This window comes from Epinephelus lanceolatus, chromosome 6 (genome assembly GCF_041903045.1).
Source record: "Epinephelus lanceolatus isolate andai-2023 chromosome 6, ASM4190304v1, whole genome shotgun sequence".
Classification (NCBI taxonomy): Eukaryota; Metazoa; Chordata; class Actinopteri; order Perciformes; family Serranidae; genus Epinephelus; species Epinephelus lanceolatus.
Window position 1 is genome coordinate 18,740,218 of NC_135739.1, and position 24,895 is coordinate 18,765,112.

The 24,895-nt window shown below is 39.9% G+C and overlaps 1 protein-coding gene, 1 long non-coding RNA gene and 8 other non-coding genes across 16 annotated transcripts in view; all 10 read right to left on the minus strand.

Moving 5' to 3' along the window:
- Positions 1–84: 84 nt before the first annotated feature.
- Positions 85–3,407, minus strand: LOC117253530 (uncharacterized). The gene is made up of 12 exons (XR_004501402.2): positions 3,299–3,407; positions 3,051–3,095; positions 2,813–2,875; positions 2,310–2,356; positions 2,069–2,119; positions 1,833–1,867; positions 1,610–1,645; positions 1,381–1,417; positions 1,154–1,204; positions 694–739; positions 483–512; positions 85–274 (listed from the first exon to the last, which is right to left on the minus strand). It is a non-coding gene; the product is annotated as an uncharacterized LOC117253530 (long non-coding RNA).
- LOC117254515 (small nucleolar RNA SNORD47) lies at positions 352–426 on the minus strand. Its single transcript, XR_004501473.1, has one exon. It is a non-coding gene; the product is annotated as a small nucleolar RNA SNORD47 (small nucleolar RNA).
- Positions 1,487–1,568, minus strand: LOC117254517 (small nucleolar RNA snR60/Z15/Z230/Z193/J17). Its single transcript, XR_004501475.1, has one exon. It is a non-coding gene; the product is annotated as a small nucleolar RNA snR60/Z15/Z230/Z193/J17 (small nucleolar RNA).
- Positions 1,711–1,792, minus strand: LOC117254519 (small nucleolar RNA snR60/Z15/Z230/Z193/J17). Its single transcript, XR_004501477.1, has one exon. It is a non-coding gene; the product is annotated as a small nucleolar RNA snR60/Z15/Z230/Z193/J17 (small nucleolar RNA).
- On the minus strand, positions 1,932–2,013 carry LOC117254518 (small nucleolar RNA snR60/Z15/Z230/Z193/J17). Its single transcript, XR_004501476.1, has one exon. It is a non-coding gene; the product is annotated as a small nucleolar RNA snR60/Z15/Z230/Z193/J17 (small nucleolar RNA).
- On the minus strand, positions 2,186–2,268 carry LOC117254526 (small nucleolar RNA SNORD79). Its single transcript, XR_004501483.1, has one exon. It is a non-coding gene; the product is annotated as a small nucleolar RNA SNORD79 (small nucleolar RNA).
- Positions 2,942–3,010, minus strand: LOC117254523 (small nucleolar RNA SNORD75). Its single transcript, XR_004501480.1, has one exon. It is a non-coding gene; the product is annotated as a small nucleolar RNA SNORD75 (small nucleolar RNA).
- Positions 3,191–3,257, minus strand: LOC117254524 (small nucleolar RNA SNORD75). The gene has a single exon (XR_004501481.1). It is a non-coding gene; the product is annotated as a small nucleolar RNA SNORD75 (small nucleolar RNA).
- Positions 3,408–3,519: 112 nt separating the features above from the next.
- On the minus strand, positions 3,520–3,600 carry LOC117254516 (small nucleolar RNA SNORD74). Its single transcript, XR_004501474.1, has one exon. It is a non-coding gene; the product is annotated as a small nucleolar RNA SNORD74 (small nucleolar RNA).
- A 3,572-nt stretch (positions 3,601–7,172) lies between these two features.
- Positions 7,173–24,895, minus strand: part of osbpl9 (oxysterol binding protein-like 9) — a 44,651-nt gene continuing 26,928 nt past the window's right edge. For 5 of the 7 annotated variants that reach the window (XM_033621383.2, XM_033621382.2, XM_033621386.2 and 2 more), the window contains 15 exons: positions 18,954–19,047; positions 17,297–17,401; positions 15,602–15,761; positions 14,718–14,830; positions 14,316–14,434; positions 14,046–14,131; positions 13,746–13,926; positions 12,113–12,197; positions 11,656–11,766; positions 11,502–11,565; positions 11,262–11,402; positions 11,083–11,161; positions 10,785–10,876; positions 10,547–10,682; positions 7,173–9,269 (listed from right to left, as the gene is read on the minus strand). In XM_033621383.2, the coding sequence (XP_033477274.1) occupies positions 9,195–9,269; positions 10,547–10,682; positions 10,785–10,876; positions 11,083–11,161; positions 11,262–11,402; positions 11,502–11,565; positions 11,656–11,766; positions 12,113–12,197; positions 13,746–13,926; positions 14,046–14,131; positions 14,316–14,434; positions 14,718–14,830; positions 15,602–15,761; positions 17,297–17,401; positions 18,954–19,047 (1,641 nt within the window). In that variant the 3' untranslated portion in view covers positions 7,173–9,194. The remainder of the gene's footprint in view (positions 9,270–10,546; positions 10,683–10,784; positions 10,877–11,082; positions 11,162–11,261; positions 11,403–11,501; positions 11,566–11,655; positions 11,767–12,112; positions 12,198–13,745; positions 13,927–14,045; positions 14,132–14,315; positions 14,435–14,717; positions 14,831–15,601; positions 15,762–17,296; positions 17,402–18,953; positions 19,048–24,895) is intronic. The other 2 variants (XM_078168760.1, XM_033621384.2) reach the window with 1 other exon arrangement.

Below are 24,895 nucleotides of genomic sequence, written 5' to 3' on the forward strand. Positions count from 1 at the left end.
GCCACAATTTTGCAAAAGCACTTAAAGTTCTTGATATTCATGATAATGCATTCACATTTCTACATGCCACATTCTCACTCACACACACACACACACACACACACACACACACGAGGCTGGGGCTACCCCCGTTAAACATTCACACATACTGATGGCACACCCATTAGGAGCAGTTTGGGGCTCTGTCTTTCTCAAGGATGTTTCAACACAGGCTGGATGCCACAGCTGCTGGGTGGCTTGATCATCAGGGCCAAAGGGCTTCACAGCTGCACTCCTGAGGGGGAACAAACAGACTTCTAATTAAAAACAAAACTAGGAAAATGGGTAACAAAACTTGTTTTATGACCAAACAGCCTCAGAAAAAAATGGAACGGTAAGGAGTATAATCAAGAGCAATCATTTGGCAGAATCTTTTCATCACAGGTAGAGTGGTCAACATGGGTATTTATAAAAAGGCTAGCTGAAGGACTTGAGATGCTTACCAAGGTCAGACTGGCAGATGCAGCGCCTTCCTGGAGATGAAGACACAAAAAAACCTTATTACAAGTGAGTGACTGGTTGATAAAGCATTCAGTATACTGGGTTACTCAGTAACAGATGAGGTCCACATTAAACTTCAGGTCAGACATTTGTTAAGACATCACTGAACCCATGGTATCATTTAGCATCTTGAGTGAGGATCTGCATTCTCACCTCAGCAGATCGTCTTTGCTGTTCAATCCAGCATCGCCATCATAGCCTGAAGAAAGATTAGCCTAAGTTTAATATGCACACCAAACATTAGGATGAGTATTTACAGACTGACCAGGTCAGCTAGAGCTAATATAACAGACTCCATGGTTTACAGTCAGTTGTTACTTTGTCATCACACAGGCCAGTCTACAGGGATCACAAGGGGTTTACTGTGAGCAACCACGATCCAGCTAATGTACATGTGGAGCACTCAGACCCAGATGAGGCAGAGTTCAGGGGACCATTGCCATGAATGTAAACCAATTTTGGTACAGGAAAACTAAAAATTCCATCTTGTGATCAGAAGTTCCCAAGCATCTTAGCCATCTTTGAGTTAAGAGTGAAACAAGTAAATTTAACCAGATGCCAACTCCACTGGTCATTTGGGTCTGTTGTGCTTTTGCTCACTTTGCATACTCACAATGCTTGTGTGTGACCTCTTGTTCACACATCTGTCTCAGTCCCACTTGATCTGCAAGTAGAGAATTTGTTGTGAATTTATGCAATTTAAAAGCACATTTCTTTATCTACAAACAATCCAGATCAGACAAATTGACCAACTTCCTCAACTGGATCAGAGACCTGATTCAAATTCATCACATCTGAATGATTTAGCTACACTGTGCCAAACTTTGACATGATACTTACCAATGCAAGGCTGTAGATTCGCCAAGGTTTTACATGTCTGGATGGGATGAGAAGAGTTTTGTTATTACTGTGTTCTGAACACTTGAGGGCTTTAAGACAAATGTAATGGATACATCAGCTAGGAGCGAAAGACAATAGATAATCGTCACTGTTCAATCTGCTGAACTATGCACTCATCATTGTATCGTGCATCATTCCAGATTCTTATACTTCAGTCTTTAAATCTCACCTTCACTTTGTCTTTAGCTCCGCCATGTTCTTGTTGCTGAAAAATGGGGAAAAAAGTATTTAGAAAACACAGAAATCAAGGAGCCTCACTGATCATTGAGGCCGACACATCAGCTAGGAGCGAAAGACAATAGATAATCTTCACAGTTAAATCTGCTGAACTATGCACTCATCATTGTATCCAGCATCATTAAAGATTCTTATTCTTTACACTTTAATCTCACCGATTCTTGTCTTCAGCCCTGCCATGTTCTTATTCCTGAAAATGAGAAAAATATTTAGGAACCAACCCAGAAATCAAGTAGCCTCAGTGGTCATTGAGGCCAATACATCAGCTAGGAGCGAAAGACAATACATAATCTTCACTGTACAATCTGCTGAACTATGCACTCATCATTGTATCAAAGCAATGTAATTTATAAAAGGTTTACTCTAATAAAATAAAAAAAACTGAACTCACCTGTAACTGCTCTGAGAAGATGAAAGCAAGATCCAAGAACACCAGGACCATCTGCAAGTCAATTGCCAGAAATTAGTAAAATCCCACATTTAAAACATGCAGGCATTTCTTAATCTGCACTGCATCAGTATTAAGTCCTCTTTCACTCTTATTCAGAGAGATTCCCAATGTTTTTTTAAACAAGATCATCATTGACAGTTTGTGTTAGGAGAATGCTCCGAGAGATAATTTGGCCCATTACCTGTCCTGGATGTCACCGAATGGTCAAGTCAACCAACGAAAGCACACCTGCAGAAACAAGACAAAATGAGCAAACACAATAAACTTAAGCTTGTACACATAAAGTTGTCTGTGCCTCAGATAATTCAACTGGTGGGTTGAAATGATCGTCATCCATATTGTCAAGAGTAGCAAATAAAGGTCATCATAGCAGCACAGGGAGGATGTGCAGGAGGGCGGTGGACTGATGCTTCTCTGGGTGTTGCCATGTTTTGAGGGTAAGGCCAAATGTTAGAAGTCTGCAGGAACAGACTCAACTGCTTGGCATTATCTATGTACCTCAGCCAAAGGAGCAGTCTTAGCCTAAATGCTCGCCACTTGAGTTTGTGATGTATGATGAAAGCACTACAGTCTTCATCATGATGTGTTACCAATTCATTAAGACTAAAACCTGTCAAACTAACCATGGACACCAGAGAAGCAGGAATCCATCTTCACTGTCTGTTACATTAAACTGACACTTGCCTTGTTTCTCCATCAGTTCAGATTTTCAGCTTCCAGCTTCATGTCTCCTGACTTTGCCGAGACCTGTGAAAACAGATCTTTCAGTACCATACTAGTCATGTCAAAAGCAAAAAGCATAGCTTGACTAGAAGTCTCAGTGTAAAATTTCTCAGAAATCACTTCTGTCCACTACTCTTACACTTAAAATCATCACTGACTTCCAGTTAAAAAGCAGAATTAATTCCTAAAAGTAACTTACCTGTATAGTAGTTTGTGTTGGTCAATGCTGTACATCATATTGAGCCTGAAGAAACAAAAGCACTTTAGACAAGTCCAACATGCTATTAATCTTTTGAAGTTTGTGAAATGGCACAACTAAATCAATCGTGCCATTGCTTTAACCTCAGTAATGCAGTTCTCAGAAATCACTTCTGTCCACTACTCTTATAATTAAGCATCATTAGTTACATAACGTTATTCACAAGTAATGCATTTATGGTTCCTTACCATCTGACGTCCACCTTCATTTTGCAGAGATACTGTCGACAGGCCTGCAAACAGAAAAGGGAAAATGACATTTTTAGCTTTTAATACTAGTGTTTAAAACGATGCAGCTTCTTTGCAGTATAGTAAAACTTCAAAAACCTCATTAATTCCTGTAAAATAGTGCGCACACGGCAGTTAATAGTACAGGAGCTGTGCAGCTAACAACTAGTTTTAAGTCTTGTCCCATGCAGTCAGAAATGTTGGCATTCTTCACATTGATTCAGATGTCCCTACCAACATTTATTTCATCATATAGTCATGGGAAAATGCTACAGTAAGGTGAATTAAGTTATTTAAAGTGAAAGGATTAGCTCGCTGGCTAATTAGCATCTTGACACGCGCAACGGGGCACGTGGTAGAGGCCTGGCAGCTAACTATGCTAGCACTAACGGTTGTTCTCATTTTCATCTAGGAGACGTCAGCGAAAAATATAGCAAAGGTTCAGAAATATTAATAGATATGTTGCATTTTAATGTCTGCTTTCACACCAAGAAACGTCTATAGTTGTACTACATCGAATTAGGAAGAGTCAATGAGAGTCGGGAAGTCATATTTACCTGCTGCGTGGCAGAAGAGTGAGGACAAGCAGAGGGTGCGGAGCCTTTTTATTGAAGATGTCGCAGTGGCTGATGGGAGAATTTTTCAACGGTCAGCACCCCTGCTGGACATTCGTGTCATCAAAAGAAAAAAGTAAAAAAAAAAAAAAAAAAAAGTTTAAAATATATTTTAAAAATTGAATTACGTGCGAAATAGTAAGTGATGGAAAAAGTATTTAAATCTTTACTCAACTAAAAGTAAAAATACTACACTGTAAAAACGCAGCTACAAGTAAAAGTCCTGCATTCAAAGTCCTACTCAAGTAAAAGGAGGCTACAAAAGTGTTAGCATTAGTCTCTTGTCATTTGTCTCAAATCTTAAAACATAATGTTTTCAATGGCCTTTGGTTGTTTGTAGTGGTACTAATATTTTTATATTGTTCTTACTGGTGTTTTTCTGTTTTATATTTGTGTACGTGTTATATTGCTATATATTTGTGTATCGTTCTTTAATTTGTACAGGACTTTGGTCAACTGCGGTTGTTTTTAAATGTGCTATATACTAAATTTGATTTGATTTACTTAAGCACCAAGAGAAAATACTCATTACACAGAATGGCCCATTTCAGATTCACTGATATTATATTATTATTATTGTATTACATTTATTAATTCATCAGAATTTATAGGTGAATTTGAGTATTAATAATCTGAATTTGTAAAGTGACTAGAAACTAAAGTTATCAAACATATTAGTCAAGTAAAAAGTTCAGTATTTGCCTTCAAAATGTAGTGTAAGTATAAAGTAGTACACAATGGAAATACTTACGTAAAATACAACTACAGTACAGGCCAAAAGTTTGGACACACCTTCTCATTCAATGTGTTTTCTTTATTTTCATGACTATTTACATTGTAGATTCTCACTGAAGGCATCAAAACTATGAATGAACACATGTGGAGTTATGTACTTAACAAAAAAAGGTGAAATAACTGAAAACATGTTTTATATTCTAGTTTCTTCAAAATAGCCACCCTTTGCTCTGATTACTGCTTTGCACACTCTTGGCATTCTCTCCATGAGCTTCAAGAGGTAGTCACCTGAAATGGTTTTCCAACAGTCTTGAAGGAGTTCCCAGAGGTGTTTAGCACTTGTTGGCCCCTTTGCCTTCACTCTGCGGTCCAGCTCACCCCAAACCATCTCGACTGGGTTCAGGTCCGGTGACTGTGGAGGCCAGGTCATCTGCCGCAGCACTCCATCACTCTCCTTCTTGGTCAAATAGCCCTTACACAGCCTGGAGGTGTGTTTGGGGTCATTGTCCTGTTGAAAAATAAATGATCGTCCAACTAAACGCAAACCGGATGGGATGGCATGTCGCTGCAGGATGCTGTGGTAGCCATGCTGGTTCAGTGTGCCTTCAATTTTGAATAAATCCCCAACAGTGTCACCAGCAAAACACCCCCACACCATCACACCTCCTCCTCCATGCTTCACAGTGGGAACCAGGCATGTGGAATCCATCCGTTCACCTTTTCTGCGTCTCACAAAGACACAGCGGTTGGAACCAAAGATCTCAAATTTGGACTCATCAGACCAAAGCACAGATTTCCACTGGTCTAATGTCCATTCTTTGTGTTTCTTGGCCCAAACAAATCTCTTCTGCTTGTTGCCTCTCCTTAGCAGTGGTTTCCTAGCAGCTATTTGACCATGAAGGCCTGATTGGCGCAGTCTCCTCTTAACAGTTGTTCTAGAGATGGGTCTGCTGCTAGAACTCTGTGTGGCATTCATCTGGTCTCTGATCTGAGCTGCTGTTAACTTGCGATTTCTGAGGCTGGTGACTCGGATGAACTTATCCTCAGAAGCAGAGGTGACTCTTGGTCTTCCTTTCCTGGGTCGGTCCTCATGTGTGCCAGTTTCGTTGTAGCGCTTGATGGTTTTTGCGACTCCACTTGGGGACACATTTAAAGTTTTTGCAATTTTCCGGACTGACTGACCTTCATTTCTTAAAGTAATGATGGCCACTCGTTTTTCTTTAGTTAGCTGATTGGTTCTTGCCATAATATGAATTTTAACAGTTGTCCAATAGGGCTGTCAGCTGTGTATTAACCTGACTTCTGCACAACACAACTGATGGTCCCAACCCCATTGATAAAGCAAGAAATTCCACTAATTAACCCTGATAAGGCACACCTGTGAAGTGGAAACCATTTCAGGTGACTACCTCTTGAAGCTCATGGAGAGAATGCCAAGAGTGTGCAAAGCAGTAATCAGAGCAAAGGGTGGCTATTTTGAAGAAACTAGAATATAAAACATGTTTTCAGTTATTTCACCTTTTTTTGTTAAGTACATAACTCCACATGTGTTCATTCATAGTTTTGATGCCTTCAGTGAGAATCTACAATGTAAATAGTCATGAAAATAAAGAAAACGCATTGAATGAGAAGGTGTGTCCAAACTTTTGGCCTGTACTGTACGTCAAAGTTGTACTTAGTGCAGTACATGAGTAAATGTACTTAGTTACATTTTACCACTGGAAACAGTAGTATTGACCTTGAAAAGAGTAGTTTGAGTCATAATAATGTTAACTCAAGGTCCACTTATTCACTTTATCTGGGGCTTTCAAACCCATCTGATCATCTTCCTCAGCTTTATCTCAGGTTGCAGAAGGAGGTTCACTTTATTAAACTTGCAAAGGGAATTTAAAAGAAGTAAGCACCAATATCAAAAACGTATTGTAATAAATATATTCACTTGAGACTTTACTCAACAAAATGCTGAAGCTAATGTTACACATCAGATTTTCTGAGGATGTGTTATCCTGTTTTTGTACATGACGTTACCAAGTTAACTCACAAAGGCTGGATCACCAAACAGGCAAGGTGAGCAACTGCTCGGAGGCCCCAAGACCCTGTGGGCCCCAGAAGCCCCAGGTTCATAGCTGGAGCTGGTCAACTGATTTTGTGTAATTTAATTAAGATTTGTTAAGGTAATACATCAAGTAAAAAAGGCCCTGTGTTATGAGTTAACCTTCTGGCTATGTGTTGTACAGGTAACCAGTGTCAAAAACTGGTTTTAAGAATCCGTTTTTATTATGATGACATGGTGCATGTTCACAAATAAAGTTCTGTTTAAGTGAATTATCATAAACTAATTGACACCAATTAGCGTTTTTCCAGCGTCTAGTAGCACTGGTTGGTTTCTGGATGAATAATGAAGCCGTCATGTTGTCTTTCCTCTCTGACCCCGTCACAAGGTTTTCAGCAACGACACTAATCTGAAATAACCATGACAAAATCTCTCAGGAATAAACTCATGGAGATTTAATATTATGCATCAATAAACAGGAAAATCTGATACAATCAATGGTTATGATCAAAATGAAATAAAAAATACATTTTGATTGCTCTCTATCAGGCGATACTGAGTGATACTGAAATGTATGGCAAGGCCTCGATTCAATATAATTTACAAAGACATAACATGGAGGAAAAAAAAATTAAAAATTTCAAATTTAGCTTGGACACTGGATTTCATTTGGTTTCACTTAAACAGCATTTTGTATGCTTTTAGAGGAGGATTAAATTCAACACATTTTCCACTTGATCTGCATACAGCACCAGGAATATGTTTACCTTTATAGATTCCTTCACCAGATTCACTGATTTTAAGAGTCAGAGGTCTTGTAATCTTCATTTAAATCAACCATATTCATACAGGTCAAAAATCTAGAGCATACGATAATCAAATCTTTAATGTTGACAGATATAACAAGGGACTGCTGTGAGAGATATTCTCGGGCATTTTCAGGTGAAAATTGTTTTTTATTTCTGTATTTTATCCAAGTATCATTGCATTTAGATCCAACCTATGTAGCTGTAAATAAGAGAATGAATGATGATTCAATAAAGCAGAGGTGTACAGGAGGATAGATATTGCCCTCTATGTGGTTGTTATCTCAAAAAACATTGAACAAAAAATATAAGTTTACAAGAAAACTGATCCGGAAGAACACAGTCTGGACTCATAGCAGCTCTAAGAAACAGCAGCAGCGTTTCAAAAGTCTACTCTGGTTCCTCGATTTTTACTCTCCTCTCCCTCTGACAACACGTGAACCGTGAGGGTGATCCACTCTGACATCTTTGGGTTTGGAGAGGACACAGGGACAAAAAGGGAGACTAAACAGACTCGGTCCTAGCCTTACATCATGAACCAGCGAACCAGAAAGACAAAAATATGTAAACAATCATTTGTTCATAAATGCCTTCAGGTAACATGGACACATTTTCAGAGGACTGTTTGATCTCTGTCCAGATGAAAAGTCCCTTTAGCCTTATATCTAAACCTTTTTGGCATAATGGACACCCGAATTTGTCCTTTGACAGGCGATGTCAATGAGCTCTATATTGCATATATTCCACAAATCAGCGTGTTCAGATGCTATGGCTTAGGTAGGGCTTTGCTTCTGGGTAACACTTGAGACACAGAACAGTGTGAAGGACCACATAGGCGGCAAAGTTAACTCGAAATGGGAACATAACACCAAAAGGGTAAATGGAATGATTCCTAAAGATGTAAAGCCATCAAGTTCATATCTTCAAATATTTTACACTATTGCCAGAAAGAAAAAAAATAAACAAAAAGAGCATTGAAAATAAAAAAGAATATATATTTATATATCCATCATATGTATATCTATATATAAACAACAGTTACAACTAGTTGCAGGCAAGCGGAGAATTCCTCTCCCGCCCCTTTAAGATTAGTCCCTTCCACCGTTATAAGGCTGTCAGACTCTCGGAGGGGGCAGCAGCTTTCTTTCCTCAGTCACCAGATTCCCTGAGATGTAGAGCGCCATTTTATTTGTCAAGGTTTATTTGATTTGAACACCATCGACCACACACACTTTTGCCCCCCCTTCCCAAAAAACATCTGTGTAGGGAAACGAGTGGCTCGTCCTGTGGACCTGATGAGAGGTGTGGCCGTGAAGCTGACGGACAGAGCTGAGAGACGTGTCAACCCTCTGCGCTGCCAAGTCTCGTGTTGGCGGGTATCTGTGGCGGTGGAAGTGACATTGCCCAAATAAGGAGAGGAGCTTTACTAGTTTTCATGTTACATCTTAGATGCTTTTCCATTTGATTTCATTCATTTCCATATTGTTGTTTTACAGTCAAATGCAAAGCTGTGTACATATTCAATCATCAGTCATTCCAAGGCTTGGAAAAGAAGTGGTTTTGCAAAAGAGTTCTTATGAAGACTCTGTTGTGTGTGTGCATCTCTTTATGCATACGTATGGTGTGTGTTATCTGTGTGCGTAGTCTGCTCAGTGCCTCTGAGAGGCTAATCTCTTTAATAGAGGCTCGTCGTAGACCCAGCACTCCCCGTCCTCGTGGAATAGCTGCAGAAACACACAAACAATAATTATTACACTCAGATTTTTAAATGGATTGAAAACTAGAATTAGTGTCCTGCGGTTGTCTGCCTCCACAAACCAGTTAAACTGCAGTTTATAACTATGTCTGTCCAGACTCAAATGTGGCAATGACCGCAGACAATGCTTCAAATATGTTGCTGCAAAGAAGCTACACATTCTAAAACACGGATGCTTCACACATATGCTCGCCCCAGCAGCACAGAGGATCTATACAATCAGCACAGTTTCACGGTTGTCACCAAAGGTTAGTGTCACCAAGTCAGTATCTGACCACATGTCTCCCCTTCTGTTCCTGAGATATGGCGTTGAGTAATGGCCAGAAGTGTTTTTAAGAACATAATGTCACGGGGAAGCTGACCTTTGATGTTCTGGATATAAAATGTCACCGCTTCATCATTTTATCCTATTTGACATTTGTGAGAGAAATGTTGTCATGATTAGTGTATGAATGAAGTTATGGTCCAAAACATGTTGTGTGAGGTCACAGTGACCTTTGAGTGTCAAACATACAGTACAGGGCCAAAACCGGCCTGCCAAAGGGTCCAATCCAGCCCACGAGATGACCAGACTAAGAGGTGCCAGGTTTCAGGAGCAAGTTAAACAATGCCTCCTTCATTTGAAATTCTGCTTCAGAGGCTTTCCCACCCTGACCAGAATACAGCTCTCTGATATAACAATAAATACTTACTGTGGCCATGTTTAAATATTAAACATTGCGCAAAATACTGTCAGTCAGCAGCTTCAGTTCAAAACAATCTGTATCAGGAAATGTGTGAATAAATGCACATGTAATGACAGTGAGAAGTAGACTGACTGAATGTGAAAAAGCTTAGACATCCTGCTGAAATTGCACTTATTTTTCTTAAGACATCTCAGGTTGTTCATCAGTTTTGTAAAAAGACAACAATCTACAGACATTACTTGTAATTCTTTACACAAAATAAGGAAAATATTGGAGCTGATGGTACTTTTTGTGCAAAGGTTTTATTGGTCCGGCCCATCTGAGATCAAATTGGGCTGTATGTGATCCATGAACTAAAATGAGTTTGACACCCCTGATCTAATCAGTTCATCACTGAGTCCAAGAGGACAAACTCAAATTTGAGGAAACCCTCTTGGTGTGCTTGAGATACTGCATTCTTGAGAATGGAATGGATGAACGAACAGACAGACAACCCCTACTATCCCTGTACTATCACACAGTGTTCATGTTCTCTCTGGTCGATGAAAAGCAGTCTCACCCTGGTCTCCCACTGCTGCTCGTTCTCCTTCCTCTCTCTGGCTTCGGCTCTCTGTTTCTCCTCCAGCCGGTGTTTGGCATCTGTTGCTGCATCGATGTCTTTCAGCTTCAGGTTCAACGTCACGTCTCTCCACAATCTGGTGGTGAAAAGACAGTTTGTTTCTGAGTGAAGGCCTTTGTTCCTGGATCCTTCGTCCTGTGATATGCAAGAGTGCTCAGTGACCAGTTTCAGTTCTCACCTTCGGGACTCGTAGTCGAGCTGGTCTTCCAGCTTTCTCACTTTCTTCTTAATGATGCCTATCCTCTTAGTGTCTATGAACACTGTGTTCTCCTAGAAACACATATAAACACATTCATTCATGTGTTAATGTATTTATTTATTGCTGAACTCTTTCCTGACGTAGTTATTCTCCAATGAATGCCACATTTTGTACTGGTTACACTAATAAATGATTACAAATGTAGGTAATTACTGTCTAATTTGATAAAAGGAAATGAAAAAAGAAATAAAGGAAATATAATAAAGGAAAGACTCACCCCAGTTGCCCACTTGGCGTACATCACTCCGTTCCATTCTCCTTCGATGGAGCAGAAAGACTTCTTATCATTTGGTGCACTGAAAGAGAAACAGAATTGTGGTATGTGTCATTAAAAGGTCAAACTCTTTTATCCATTATCAGTGATTTTAAATTGTATTTTATAAGTTTTCCTCTTACAAAATCTCAGCGGTGATCCTGTGCTTCTTTCCTCCGTAGAAGGGTTTGGTGTGGAACACGATGTTTGCACTGTAGCCCGACTTAGAGCAGGAGATGCTGCACTCCCCGCCCAGCTCCACCCACGGCACAGTCAGAATCGACCTGGACGGACAGGATCAGGTCAGTGACGCACATATTAATGACCACAGAGACGTAATGAAGTTTTGACATGGACAGACGCAGGAGTACAGTGACACCAACCTGCCATATCCGTTGGGGAAGGTAAGGATGTAGTGTTCATCGTGCTCCAAACACGACACACAACCTGAAACAAGACCGGCAAGTAATTATTACAACTTCATTAAGCTGTGACTGTGTAAAAATATATCATGGAGTGTGTGAGGCTGTTTAGTACCTTGGCCAATATTGTGGACACCTATGGACATGCCTAAGAACTTAGACTTAGTCCAGATGTGGGCGTTGAACTGAATCTTCCTATTTAAACACTCTGCGTAGAATGCAGAAACTGGGGAAGAGAGGAAATAGTCAAGAGATTGTGGAAAAGTGGCAACGTCTTAGTGATTGGTCAAAAAATGAAGCAAACAACCATTAAGTGTCTTAAAAAATACATTTTCAGGCCTAAGACATACTAATTCAACATTTGATCAACTTGCTTTATACATTTTTGGCCTCTAAAAGGTAATGATAGATAATCTACAAAAACAACAACAACAACAACAACAAAAAAAAACAGTGGCTGTTCGTCACTTTACAAAAGCAAACAGTGGTCATCACAGTTTTCTTGACACTACATGACACAAGGTTTTGTATTTGCTGTGTAAACACTCAGGAGAAGAAGGTGTGACACTCACTGGGTGGGTGGTGAGAGACCTGCTCTGCCACAAAACACACGCTGTTGGTTGACGACCACGGTACTGGACCCTCTGACACCGTCTCCTGGTGGGTGGAGGAGAGGAGAGGAGAGGAGAGGAGAGGAGAGGGAGTCAGATTACATTATTATTTATGTTACAAACATATAAAAGATTAAAGAATGTATTATTTTAGAAACTATCTAAACAAAGGTTTCCCAAACATTTTTACCAATGAATATTAAAAAACTTAAACATAATATTTTACTCCACTTCCATGACTTTATTTAAGTAGTTTAAATAGGTAGGTCTACATACATTATTAAACATGAACTTCTCAGACATTTGCAGATAAGCAAACTGCTTACATTTGCTAACTTTACTAGCTACATTTGCCACTCCCCTTTTGGGTGATAGAAAACTTGAGATCACAGAAACGCCAATGCAATTCGACATGTGTTTGGACAATATTTTGACAAGTTTGTAAGCATTTATTTCTTGTTAAACAAACATTTGTTTAATGGACATGTCTAATAATTGTTTTGCGACCTTGCCTAACCTGAGCGTGTGTGATACCTTAATAAATTAAGGTAAATAGCTGTTAGGTCCCATCAGCCTTCCCCCATCTAAGTGGATCAGTGACCCAACACAGTGGCTGGATATTATTATCAATCATGACACCTGTTGATTCAGTGATATATGTAAAGTTTATTGAATCACCAGGGGTCGTTAAGCTAAGTATTGTCTGTAAATGACCAACATGTTAACAGCCAACTGTTTGATCGAGGTGGAGATCTAGCTGGAGGCAAATATCTGATGCTGCTGTACTGTATGACTGTACTGCAGGAGCCTGCCACTCAAGCTAACGTGAGCTATCCATCAGTAGTAACTGTCTTCAGCATCATTTAGCGACCATTAAATCTCTAACAGTGAATATTCATGTATATTACGTGCCTCATATGTCAGTGTGGTCAACACGCTACACAACAGCTGTTTGGCATTATCCTGTTTCTCTCTTGTTGTAGCAGCATTACTTTCCCCCAAGAGGGAGGGTGGGAGACAGCTTTGGCAAAGACATGATCATGCAATCTGGTCTGGTCTATGTGTATCACATGATACTACTGACGGTTCAACGGTCACACAGCGCAGCACTACATGTTAAATTAGTAGGGGATTAATATTTAGTCTAGGATTTAGGGATTTTTATGAAAATATTTTAAACAATATCCGAAATAATGTACATTAAAAACTTTTAAACAGTTTTTCTACCTTTACATTTTCGTTAATTTCATGACAGTGGGAACTCTGTAAACAATATTGAAATGAAGGCTGTGGTGTGTGAAGAAAAAATGTAAAGAACAGAAAACCAGTTCTTATGCAAAAAGATCTTTTTCTTTCTTTTTTTTCCAATTTAGTGTTTGCAAAGGTGGCCCTACTTGCTATTCCAGTCAAGTTTATTTGTATAACCAAAAACACTGTCAATGATACGAAAAAGTTAGTACTTGTAACATTAATCTGAGGTGAAAAAAATTGAACACTACACCATAGTGGATTTTATTCTCGGCAAAGAAGCTTATTCACATGGTCCCAGAAGTAGACAGAAGCCAAATAGGGCCGCAGAAGCATGTGGACTCACCGTGTGTAGGGACGGCTCCTCTGATTCGCTGGGCAGATCCCAGTGGCAGTAGAAGACTTCTCCCAGGATTGGGTTGTAAGGTTTCTTGGCCACTGAACCTTTCCTCCCTGCATGGAACGCTGACAGGTACCACTTTACCACGTGAACCATGCGCTCCCGGGGCTCCGGCTGATCAGCGATACTAGTGGAAGTCACACAGATGAGTTTAACTACTTCATATTTTACCATTTATAGATTTTGGGTATATTTAAATGTGTGTGTGACACAACAGCTCGCACCAATGAGAGAGAGGACCCTTACCTTACAAATAAGTCGGGATGTGCAAAGAAGTCTGCGTACATTTCTAACAAAGATCTCCTCTCTAGGATGAAGGTAGGCAGCACCACCTGTTAAATATAACGAAGGAGAAAAACTGTAAAACTGTTGCTGCGTGGGCTGTTCAAACGAAACAGCCTGCACGGATAATGTTAGTGAGTAAAAGATAAAGGACCACTGCAGAGAGAGGAATGCAGACTGAACAAAGAGAGCATGGAGGGAGTCAGGCTCATAAATAGAAACGCTGGTCTCTACCTTTGTGAGGTCCATTCCCAATCGAACTTGGGAGAGAAGATGCATGATGACACTCTTGTGCTCCTCCACGGACTCGCCCTCGCCTTCATCATCGCGGTCGTCGTGACTGTCAAATGGGTCTGAAGACAACAGCAGGGGACAAATCTCACATGGCTGCTGTAACATTATGTTCCCTGCATTTTCATGTGTTAAACATCACTTATCTTGTAACATTTGACAAACAAATGTTGTTAATACTTTAAACTAACTGGGTGGTGTAATATAAATAGATTTAACAGCTGTCATCTCCTGCTTCACCAAATGAGAGCTGCAGTTTAGTTTTTAATACATTAAGAGGCTTAAAAACAGTTGGGGAAAATTATTGTAATATATTTGTGTGTCTTGTGTGGTTTCCTTTCTTACCTGCATCTGTGGTGCCGTTGGACATGGAAGAGTTGAGGGACTCGGTGGTGTCTGGTCGTTTCAACGCTGTCGCTTCATTAGTGAGGGGCGAGGCAGCTTGAGGCCCTGAGGGACTGAGGAGGAGATAGAGGGAGTGGAAAGGAGGCAGGAAGCAGGAGAGATAAGGAAATAATGAGTGAGCAGGATTTCACTGGCAGTTTTGTTGCAAACTTCTCTGACTTTATTTGCAGTGAACTGCATTTTTGCAGCTGACCTGTTAAACACTATAATGACAGTGTTGTTTTAAGCTGTAGCCCAGTTTCCACTAAGCAGTACAGTACAGTTCAGTTCATGATGCTTTTTTCCTGTTTCCACTGTAAAGAGTTGTGGATGATACCAATGGAACTGTTCCGTACCGTCCCCATTTTTGGTCACCCTTCTGTTGGGGTACCTAGCACACAGATCTGGTACAAAAAAAAAAAAAAAAAAGTGTTGCGGAGCGTCGTTCCTGTGGGTTCCAGTAACACTAAACCCCTGAGCTTGCCTGAGAAGGACTAAATGCACAAACCTGCTATTTTTAAATATCCCATGGAGAGAGACTCTCACTGCAGCCTGTTTTATTTTGTTCTGAAAATGTTGACGTGCAGCCTCATTCTATGGACGATAAAAGAGGTACAGACTTCTGTCTGTGTCACTGGTGATAAGGAAATACAGTGAGTGCTGGACAGAGCAGTGAATGACAACAACCCCGCCCACATGAAAGAGTACGTTTGCGGTGGAAACGCTAGGGTCTAGGTACCATGTCTGAAGGGCTATTTTTGGTTCCAAAGGTACCATACCAAAAGTGCAATAGATTCACTGTCTGCAGTGCTGGCTGCAGCAAGGTGGCGTGATACTATACTCACTCTATGCAGTGTTTGGGGGAAGTGCTGCTCTGGTAGAACTCATCAGCATCATAGAACTCATCCTCGCTGGAGGAGTAGGAGAAGTCTGGCACCGAGTGCGAGGGGAGGGGGATGTGAGCAGGAGAGGCGACGCTGCTGCTGGGGCCTGACGGGCCACTCCCTAACAGAGGAAAAAAAAAACAAGCAAACATTGAGTGACATGTCAGTGCTCTCTTGCAGCATTTTTATTTTATGGATTTAATTAATAAGGCTTCTTTAGACATACAGCATACAGGTCATGGTCACATCTACATTATGTTGTTCATCTAAAGCACTCATTTCTGAGCGTGGTCCAGCTGGCTGTGTACAGTAACATTAAGCTGTCTTTAACATAGTGACAGCTTCCTCTGCAGAGCATATTGATAGTGCTCTCAAGCATGCAGCCTGCCTCCTTAGTGCACAGCGCAGCATTTTAATACTGCAGCCTCAGCACAGAAGACAAACAGGCATGAACCCTGTGCTTTCCTGTGCTTTTACACTTGTCTTTTTAATTTACGACTTTCGTGGAGACAGCACTCCGACTTGAAGAAGTACAGTAATACATTATGTAATTGTTCATTTGGCTCTGGTGGTTGAGTCCTTTTTACATTAACCAACATTCATGTTGCCTGCGAATTAAAGGATCTAACAAGAAATGATTCTGACAAGGATCCACACTGTTCTCCAAATTATGGTGCAATCAAACATTGTTACTGTTGAAACTGCTGATTTTTCCCAGGGAATGAGCAATACAGGATATTGCCATGTAAGAATTTAAAATAAGTAGTTGTTTTTTTGAAGTAGAGCTGCAACAATAAATTGATTCATCAATTAGCTGTCAATTATTTAATCAACTGTCAACCAATTAACCAGTTTGAGTAATAAAAAAAAAAGTCATCCTCTGATTCTTCTTCTTCTTAAATTAAATATTTTTAATTTTCTAATAATAAAATACCATATTTTCTGATTTCTTTACTCCTCTATGAAAAGGAAAATAACAGAATATCTTTGGGTTGTGGACAAAACAAGAAATTTGAGGACTTAATTTTGGGCTTCAGGAAACACTGATTGTGATTTTTCATCATTTTCTGACATTTTATAGACCAAATATCTAATCACTTAATTGAAAATCAGACAGATTAATTGACAATGAAAGAAATCGCTACCTGCAGCCTTATTTTAAAGTTAATTTTCAACTTGGAAACAGAAGCAGAAACAATCTCACCTGCTTGTGAAGCTCATGTGATATAATCAAAGGCTCGAGAACAGGACCTTGAGGTAATTTGTTTTTGTCAGCTGCTGTTTCCAAGGTCAATAGTGAACTTTGAACCTTAACACTTAAGTCAACATGGTTGCAAAGTCCTTTAAGTGCTAAGAAAAAATGGAAAACTGAACATCTACAAGTCCATTAAAACTCTGTTAATGAAGATAATCTGATATTACTGAAAACACCAGACCAGCTAATAAATAAACGAACCTTGAGTTGGGATTGTTCTGTTTGGTAACTATAATAAATATGCCACCAAAAGCCGTACCAAAGCACCAAACCAGGAACACAACTGTAGCTCCTAATATGTCAATGTATGATTTATATTAATAACTGCATCAACAAATTATCTTTTTTTATCATAGTGGCATAACCCCTGATTCTGTGATATAAGTGAAGTGAAGTTTCACCTGTGCTGTTGGGAGTTGGGGTCTGCAGACTGCCCATCACTGTGACGACGGGACCAACAGGTAACGTGGAGGGTCGTTGGTCTGATTTACACACCTGAGAAGCGTCTTTACCAAAAAGAGAAAGTCGATGCTTTAGCACTGACGCCTCAAAGATAAAGCCAAATGACATTAAAAACAGCAGCCCGAAATCCAGGAGGCTGAGGAAATTATCTGAGACGCTGCAGACAGAAGCTTCAGCTGTGAGGGGGATTACACAGTCTATTAAGAGACTGAAATTAGAATGGCCTACTTTGCATGGTTCATTTTCACAGCAGTCTAGTCATAGTCATCTGACCAAAATAGCCCAAAATGTTAGTCAGAGCTTAGTCATGCCATGCAAATCAATGTTGTCATTTATTTATTGACTGAAATTAATTGACCTAAAATATAGTGACACTGAAGGACAGCAATCTGCTTCAAAACAGATTAATGAATTAATTTTCAGAGAGAATTATGTCTGAAAAGTGAAACATAATTAATCACATTAATGTGTAACCAGCGTCGGGAAACCTACTTTAAAGCATCATATACTTCATAGTGGTCAACGCTGAAGTGCAGCAAAGCTACCCTACAGAGAAATCTAGAATGTTTAACTAAAGCTACTTGGAAAAGTAGCTTAAACTACTTTGTGAAAATGATCAAATTGACAATGTGCATGTGATACGAAATCATAGTTATTATATAATTAACAAAATATAGTACAAACAAGTTACATGCCAGCAAAAAATGCCACTCAAGTGCTCACTTTTTCACAGGTCATTCTTAAACTAAAATAATGAAGCACCCCACAATTCATGGGAAAGTGCAAGAGTGTCAGTTTTGGTTTTATGTGGGGGTACTGCACCAAACATGATCAGTTAGCCAGGTAACTTCAAAATTAGCATGCAACATCTGTTAATAGATAACAATAAACACAGCAGGGGGGTTCAATTACAGTAGAGAATGAATGGTAAAATAAAATAAAACTATAATTCCTATTTATGGCCCAAAATTAAATGCAGATTCAGTAGTTAACTACACAAATGATTCTTGAATTAATATGGAAATATGAATGTAGATCAACTTCAAGCAAACTACTGCAAAGCATAGTTAAACTACCAGTTTAATTACATGTCTACTAACACTGGTAATAACCATGGATATCATGCAGCTGGACTCTGCTGTAGATCCTCAACAGTCAGAAAAAATGAATTGTCCATTTACCTTCAAACAACGAAGGAACATTTTGTACATTAATCACGAACCCTGAATGATATCAATGTTGGCCGACTAGAACTTGCTCCCAGTTTTAAGCTACTGTCTTAAACACCACAGTGAAACATTGGAATTTTAAATGCGACAGAGTACTGACTCATTATAGTCTTTGTTCTTTGATAAAATTGTAAAAAAAAAAAAATAAATACATGTCAGCAAGCACTTTTGACTACACGTGTTTAACGCTGTGGCTCCATCAGCTGAAGGAGGTTAAGGTGTGAACAATAGGGGGAGCTGTTGTCAACCTCCCTGGATGATGTTCGGTCTGTGAAGTCTATGACTATGCGAGTGTTGACACATGAAGCACATAACCACAGGTGTCTGAATTTGAACAAGAAACGTCGAGAAAGCAGTCGTCTAGTACCTGTGGGTAGTGTGGTCTGTGTTGGCATCGTGGTGTTGACTACAGGAGTGTCCAGAGGAGGTTGGTAGATCCCATCCACTGGGTTTATGGTGCTCTGGAGGAAACAAAAACAACATTGCCATCAACAACAAAAAAAGCAACACTACATCAGACACTTGCTGCAACAATAGCACACCCACGCCACTGCCTGCTTACTAATCTAAAATGTTGCCTAACAGACAACAACCCTTGAGATTAAAATCCAATACTGCAAAAGAGAGCACAGTTCTGGCTACAGGAAACCTCAACTTATTTTGTAATATCCTGGAACACAACTAACCTATTTTAACATCTATAACAAAATGTACCTACATTCTCACCACAATGAAACCATTTCCTTTAACAATCAAGCCAGAGGTCAATGTAAGCTCTCACCTTCCACTGGACACCAACTTTACAAATTGTGTATTGGTTATATATCAGCTTAATGGTATACCTCCACCACGACAGAAGCAGTGACATAAAATACCCACCACCCAGCCTGGCGGATCAATTTCCTCTCACTTCATTTCCTGGAAAGAGAGTTTCCAGGTTTCATTATTCTGATCAATATGAAACCAACGACACTGCTTCAAACACCAGCAGTGGCTTCTTATGTTATGCTGTATATAGACCCCAGGAAGAGTAGCTGCTACCTTAGTGGCAGCTAATGGGGACCCAAATAAAGAATAAAGTTTTACCCAATAACCAACGGTGCCTCTGGACCTCTGAGCAACCTTCCAGTCTAAAAAGGAGTTAATTAACTCCACTGGGCTGCAGACTAAATCTGTAACATGTTTTAACTGTCTGGCTCTTAATTTCCCTGTGGTCAGAACCAGTTACCTGCAGTGGCCTGCCCTCATCAGTGACACCTCAACATCATGTGTCCATGCATTTGAATACAGGCACAAACATACACATAAAAAGCAGCCAGTTGGCTCATTGCAATGAGGTCACTGGCACCAACGACCCAACTGATAGGAACACTGATGACAACACGAGCTAAAGCAAAACCGTATCGACCCCTCCTTCCCAAACAACTTACCCTCAGGGCTCTGGGTGGCACTAAAATTAGATCCGGTCAATGTGATGTGTATCCTGTTACTCAATCTTGACCTGTAACGTGTGATTTTTTTTTAAAGAGATTTTTTCTCAGGAAGTTTTGATTAAGTCATTTGAGATCAACAGGAACAGGCCCGCTGAGTCATAACATGAGAACAGTAAAGTAAATGGTGTAAGTACCACAGTTGGGCTAGAATACCAGGAAGTAGACAACAGGCCTCCACAATCCCATGATGCAACACTGAGCATGTTACATAGAAGATACTGACTTCTAAGGAAGAAGAGCTGTGGTGTGAAGTCATGGTTGTTTTTCTTAAATGGGAATTCTCCAATAAATGCTGCCATAAGTGCAGTCAAGTCACTGTTTTGCAAGTCACGAGTAAGTCTCAAGTCTTGGCACTAAGTCCCAAATCAAGACAAGCACGTCTTGGGTCAAATCGCAAGACAAGGCTGACAAGTTCTTGGTCGAGCCCCGAGTCTGAAACGTTGAGTTTCGCGTCCTAAACAAATCACAATGTGTTCTTACCCAAATGTAACACTGTTTCAACAACACAGTAATCATAAATTACATTGAAACAAATCTTGAATGCTTTTTAAAAATATTGGTATTTATTAGTTTTGTTGATCACAGCATAGTTTTTGTGTGCCAACAAAATTATCTTTGGTATATTTTTTTCCAACTGGCCCTCAGTAACGTAACATTAACTCTTCCTGGTTCTCCAAACTTGATTGGACGCTGTAAAATTGATTCACACAAAGTGGATCTTGTGAGTTGGAAGTGTGACTTGCTGGGAATGAATGGTGTAATGATAGCTGATTCAGGAAATGGAGGTAAATGAGTTGATTCATGGTGCACTTTTTAAATAAAATATGCTTTAATTTTTGGCCTGGGGGAAGGTATCAAGTATTTTCAAGTCAAAAGGCTCAAGCTCAAGTGAAGTCACAAGTCACTGGTGATGAAGTTGAAGTTGAATTTTTTTGATTTTGTCATGTCTAAAGTCATCAAATGTGTGACTCGAGTCCACACTTCTGAATACTACCCTATGGACCTCCAAATTACTCTCTGATCTTGCTTTTCTTTGTGTCTAAATATGTCCCACCAGACATTTTAATGGCAACAAAAGGCAAGTTATGATCAGAAGAAGACAATGTCATGAAAAGCTTGGTGTGACATCTCTCTCAACTCCTCTCTGTTATCTTCAAGCTTCCTACCTCTGCTCCCTCCTTTCTACCTCCCCTCTGCACTGCCCGACGCACGCCTAGTCCACGTGTCTCCATGAAAGTAAGGCGAAGGCTACTAATTATAGCCAATTACAGAAATATTGGTCGGTCATGGTGGGACCAGCTCGTGGCTTTGCAAGCAGGACTTGAAGCAAAAGCAAAGAGAGAAAGAGTTACAGCTAAAAATGACTTTAAGCACCGTCATGATCGATATATAAATATATATTTTCCTCAGTGAATGTAATATTAATGCAGCAGGAAGCTCGAGCAGCAGAGAAAACCTAAACCAATCACAGCACATCAATTATTTTGATAGATAAAATGCTGAACAGGCTTCTGGTGTGCTTGGTTTAAAAGATTCCTGCACTTTACGGCTATTCCCCTGGCGCAGCAGTGCTAGACAAGGTCAATCAGACATGCTGCTAGTGTTTCAAGCTTTTTAAACGAAGGTCTACAGTGCACTTACTATTTACTCACATTATAGGCGTATGGGCAACGTGACAGACGGTTAGACGTTCTGCAAAGATATCTTTAGCACAAAGCTTAGTATGGCATAAAAAATGTGCAGTTGGGCATATAGACGGAGCTTATGCTATTTATACTATGTAATACTGTACTTAATGACTGTGAGATTAAGTCAGCTATGAGAGCAGTGCAGGCGTACGAGCCCCTGTGAGATTCCTGCTTTGAGGACCACACTGGGATTTTTCCTTGTGTTAGTTCATTACCTACAAACCGTTCACATCACATTACCGACCATTTCCAAAGCATACCACAAGCTTTTAGGTAGATTTTAAACCTTACAGCTACCCACTGAGTTTTGTTCATTCATAGGGTGGGCTAAGCTCTTGGTAAATTTAATTTGGAGTTAAGTCCTCACTTTTTTTCCTCCCTCTTTCCTTTCTATCTGACCACCTCTGCAACCTCTGTTTTTTATTGTACAAAAACTTCACACAGATATGAATCCCATCACATTGAAGGGACAGGGCTGGGTATTGGTAAGCAATACCTTTAAAGTATTGACCAAAATAACCAAGTAGTATCGAAACTTCTCCAGTCAAACATTACCTGCATTTGCTCCTTTTGGCACCTAGAGTCTGATCCTGATCCGCCCCGACTTCCTACCAATGAGCAAACTTTCTGTTGCTGCCTTCTCCGGTAAGCAGTCAGTTTAATGTCTACTTGGTTAGCATAAGCTCACACAGCAGCAGCAGCTAACATCCAACACTAAACAGTTAAACCATCTCAACAAACTCACACCATGACCAAAACGGTTCAAAAGAACAGATAAATCCTTGTAACTGGGTTACAGCATATCACGAAGCATATACTGCCATCCACTGGTGACCTGTCTCAACATATAAAGCCTGTTGCAAGAAATCTTGGCGTCATGTTTGATAGTTATTTATGTTTTGAACATGTCACTTAACTCGTCCAATCATGCTTTTATCACCTCAGAAATATTGCTAAAATAAGACCTATTCTACCTTTTAGAGATACAGAAACAATTTCACATGCTTTTATCTCTTCACGTCTTGATTATTGCAACAGTCTTTATTCCTGTCTTAATCAAAAAACCAAGCACGACCACATCACACCAGTTTTAGGCTCTTTACATTGGCTCCCTGTTTGTTTTAGGATTGACTTTAAAATCTTACTTTTAAGGCTCTTCCTGGCCTGGCCCCAAATTACATTTCAGACCTGTCAGTCCCTTATGAACCTTCACGTAGTTTGAGATCCTCGGCCAGAGGTCTTCTGCTTGTCCCAGAGTTCAGTGTCCAGTGTTTAGTTTTATTATACGGCACTTTGTAACTGTGTTTTGAAAGGCGCTGTATAAATAAAGTTTATTATTCGACTATGTTGTTAGATAACCTGTACGATAATGTTAGCCATTAGATGCTAACAGTTAGCCCTGTCACTAAGTGTGTGTGCAGGTGGAATCTCACCAACTGTCTCCAGCGCAGAGCTAACACTCCCTCAGCAGCAGCTTCAAGCAATTACAGTCTGTGTTGTGGTGAGGTCCAGTGCAGTCTATTGATAGAGTTGTTATATCGTAGGCGACTGGAATTGCTTGAGTTATTGAAGATGTTTCACCTCTCATCCAAGAAGCTTCTTTAGATCCAACTTAGACTTTACTTTTCAACGTCTTCAAGAAACTCATGCAAGTCCAGTTGCCTGCGATGAAGCACTTAGAATTACCATGACCTGGATAATTTTGAATCTTGAATCTCACCAACATATTGATAGAGTTGGCAGTTCACGTGCCAGGACGTCACCAAAACGTTCCACAGTATGGCTATACCACACTCCACTCCACTCCATTTACATTATGGGTGGCAAGACCATCATCACTGTAATATACTGAAAAAATACATATAATTTCCTCAGTTTTGTTAACTTTATTTTAATATAGTACCAAAAGCCAGAAAGACAGCCTTCATTCTGGTTTCTTGGTTAGAGTGGAATTCCATACCCACAAACATTAGAGACTCAGGAAGCTTTGCAGTGTTTAAAACCAGCCTCAAGCTTTGGCTAAAGTCAGCACAAAAATGTTATCACAAATTATTGCCCTGTATTTATTATACTGATACTATTTATCTCACACTGATGGACTGTTATGTATTGTGTATTGTCTTTCTGCTGCTCTGTGTTGTTTCTATTGTGGACCTGCCCTGGGACAACAGATGCAAATTAGCTGCAATTACTTTAAATTGTGCTTACTTTTAATTGTCCCGGAAAATAAACAGTCGAATAGTCGTTAGACTGCACGGCATTACCACTGCGAGCCAGGACTCTTTGGAAAATTTTCCTTGGTGACAGCATTCAAAGAGCTGTGCTGTCTGGAAATCAAACCCGCAAGTCAAAAGTTGATGGATAATGTATGCTTGGTGGTTGTTTGTTCTACTCACTGACAAAGTTTGCTGTTTGGCAGCCCACTCTCGAATCACAGAGGTCAGAGTGTTATTTAGAAGTAAAGAAGACTACAGTGTTTACTGTGATGGACTGTCAATCTAATGCATGCTTCAATTCACATACTAAAAGGAATGGAAACCAGTTGCTCCCAGAAATCAATCTAAATACTTAAAATGAATGCTTTGGAAAAGAACTCCGTAATTTAGTGCCAGTGATTTGTAGTAAAAACATGCAAAACACCCAGTGTGGCCCCTGACATGAAGCCAGGGCTCGATGGTTCAATAAGCAGGCAGTGTGTACATGTTAAATCAATAGTGAATTGGTGGACTCTAATTAGTGGGTGCAGTGAAGTGCAACATTCTCTTTTACACAGGCATGCATATACACATGTGCAGTCTATGTACACATACATATTCTGCAACAATGTGCATTTTCTGCATTTAAAGTTTGCACACATATTAACACTTTGTACACTGATGAAGAAAAGAATAGTTCCCCAACCATTGCTAGAAGAAATCTCAGATGAAATCAGAAAGTTCTTAACTAAATCAGCAGGATAGTGGTGGAAGACATGAGGGAAAGAGTCTGAGATAGAGCGTATCTCCAAATTAGCTGGCATGCACTACAGAGATCTGATTTATCTGATTTTCTACAGTGGAGAGTGAATTAAGCAAGAAAAGAAAGTTAACAGTTTGTTTGATTTAAATTCTTGTCATGGACAGAGAATG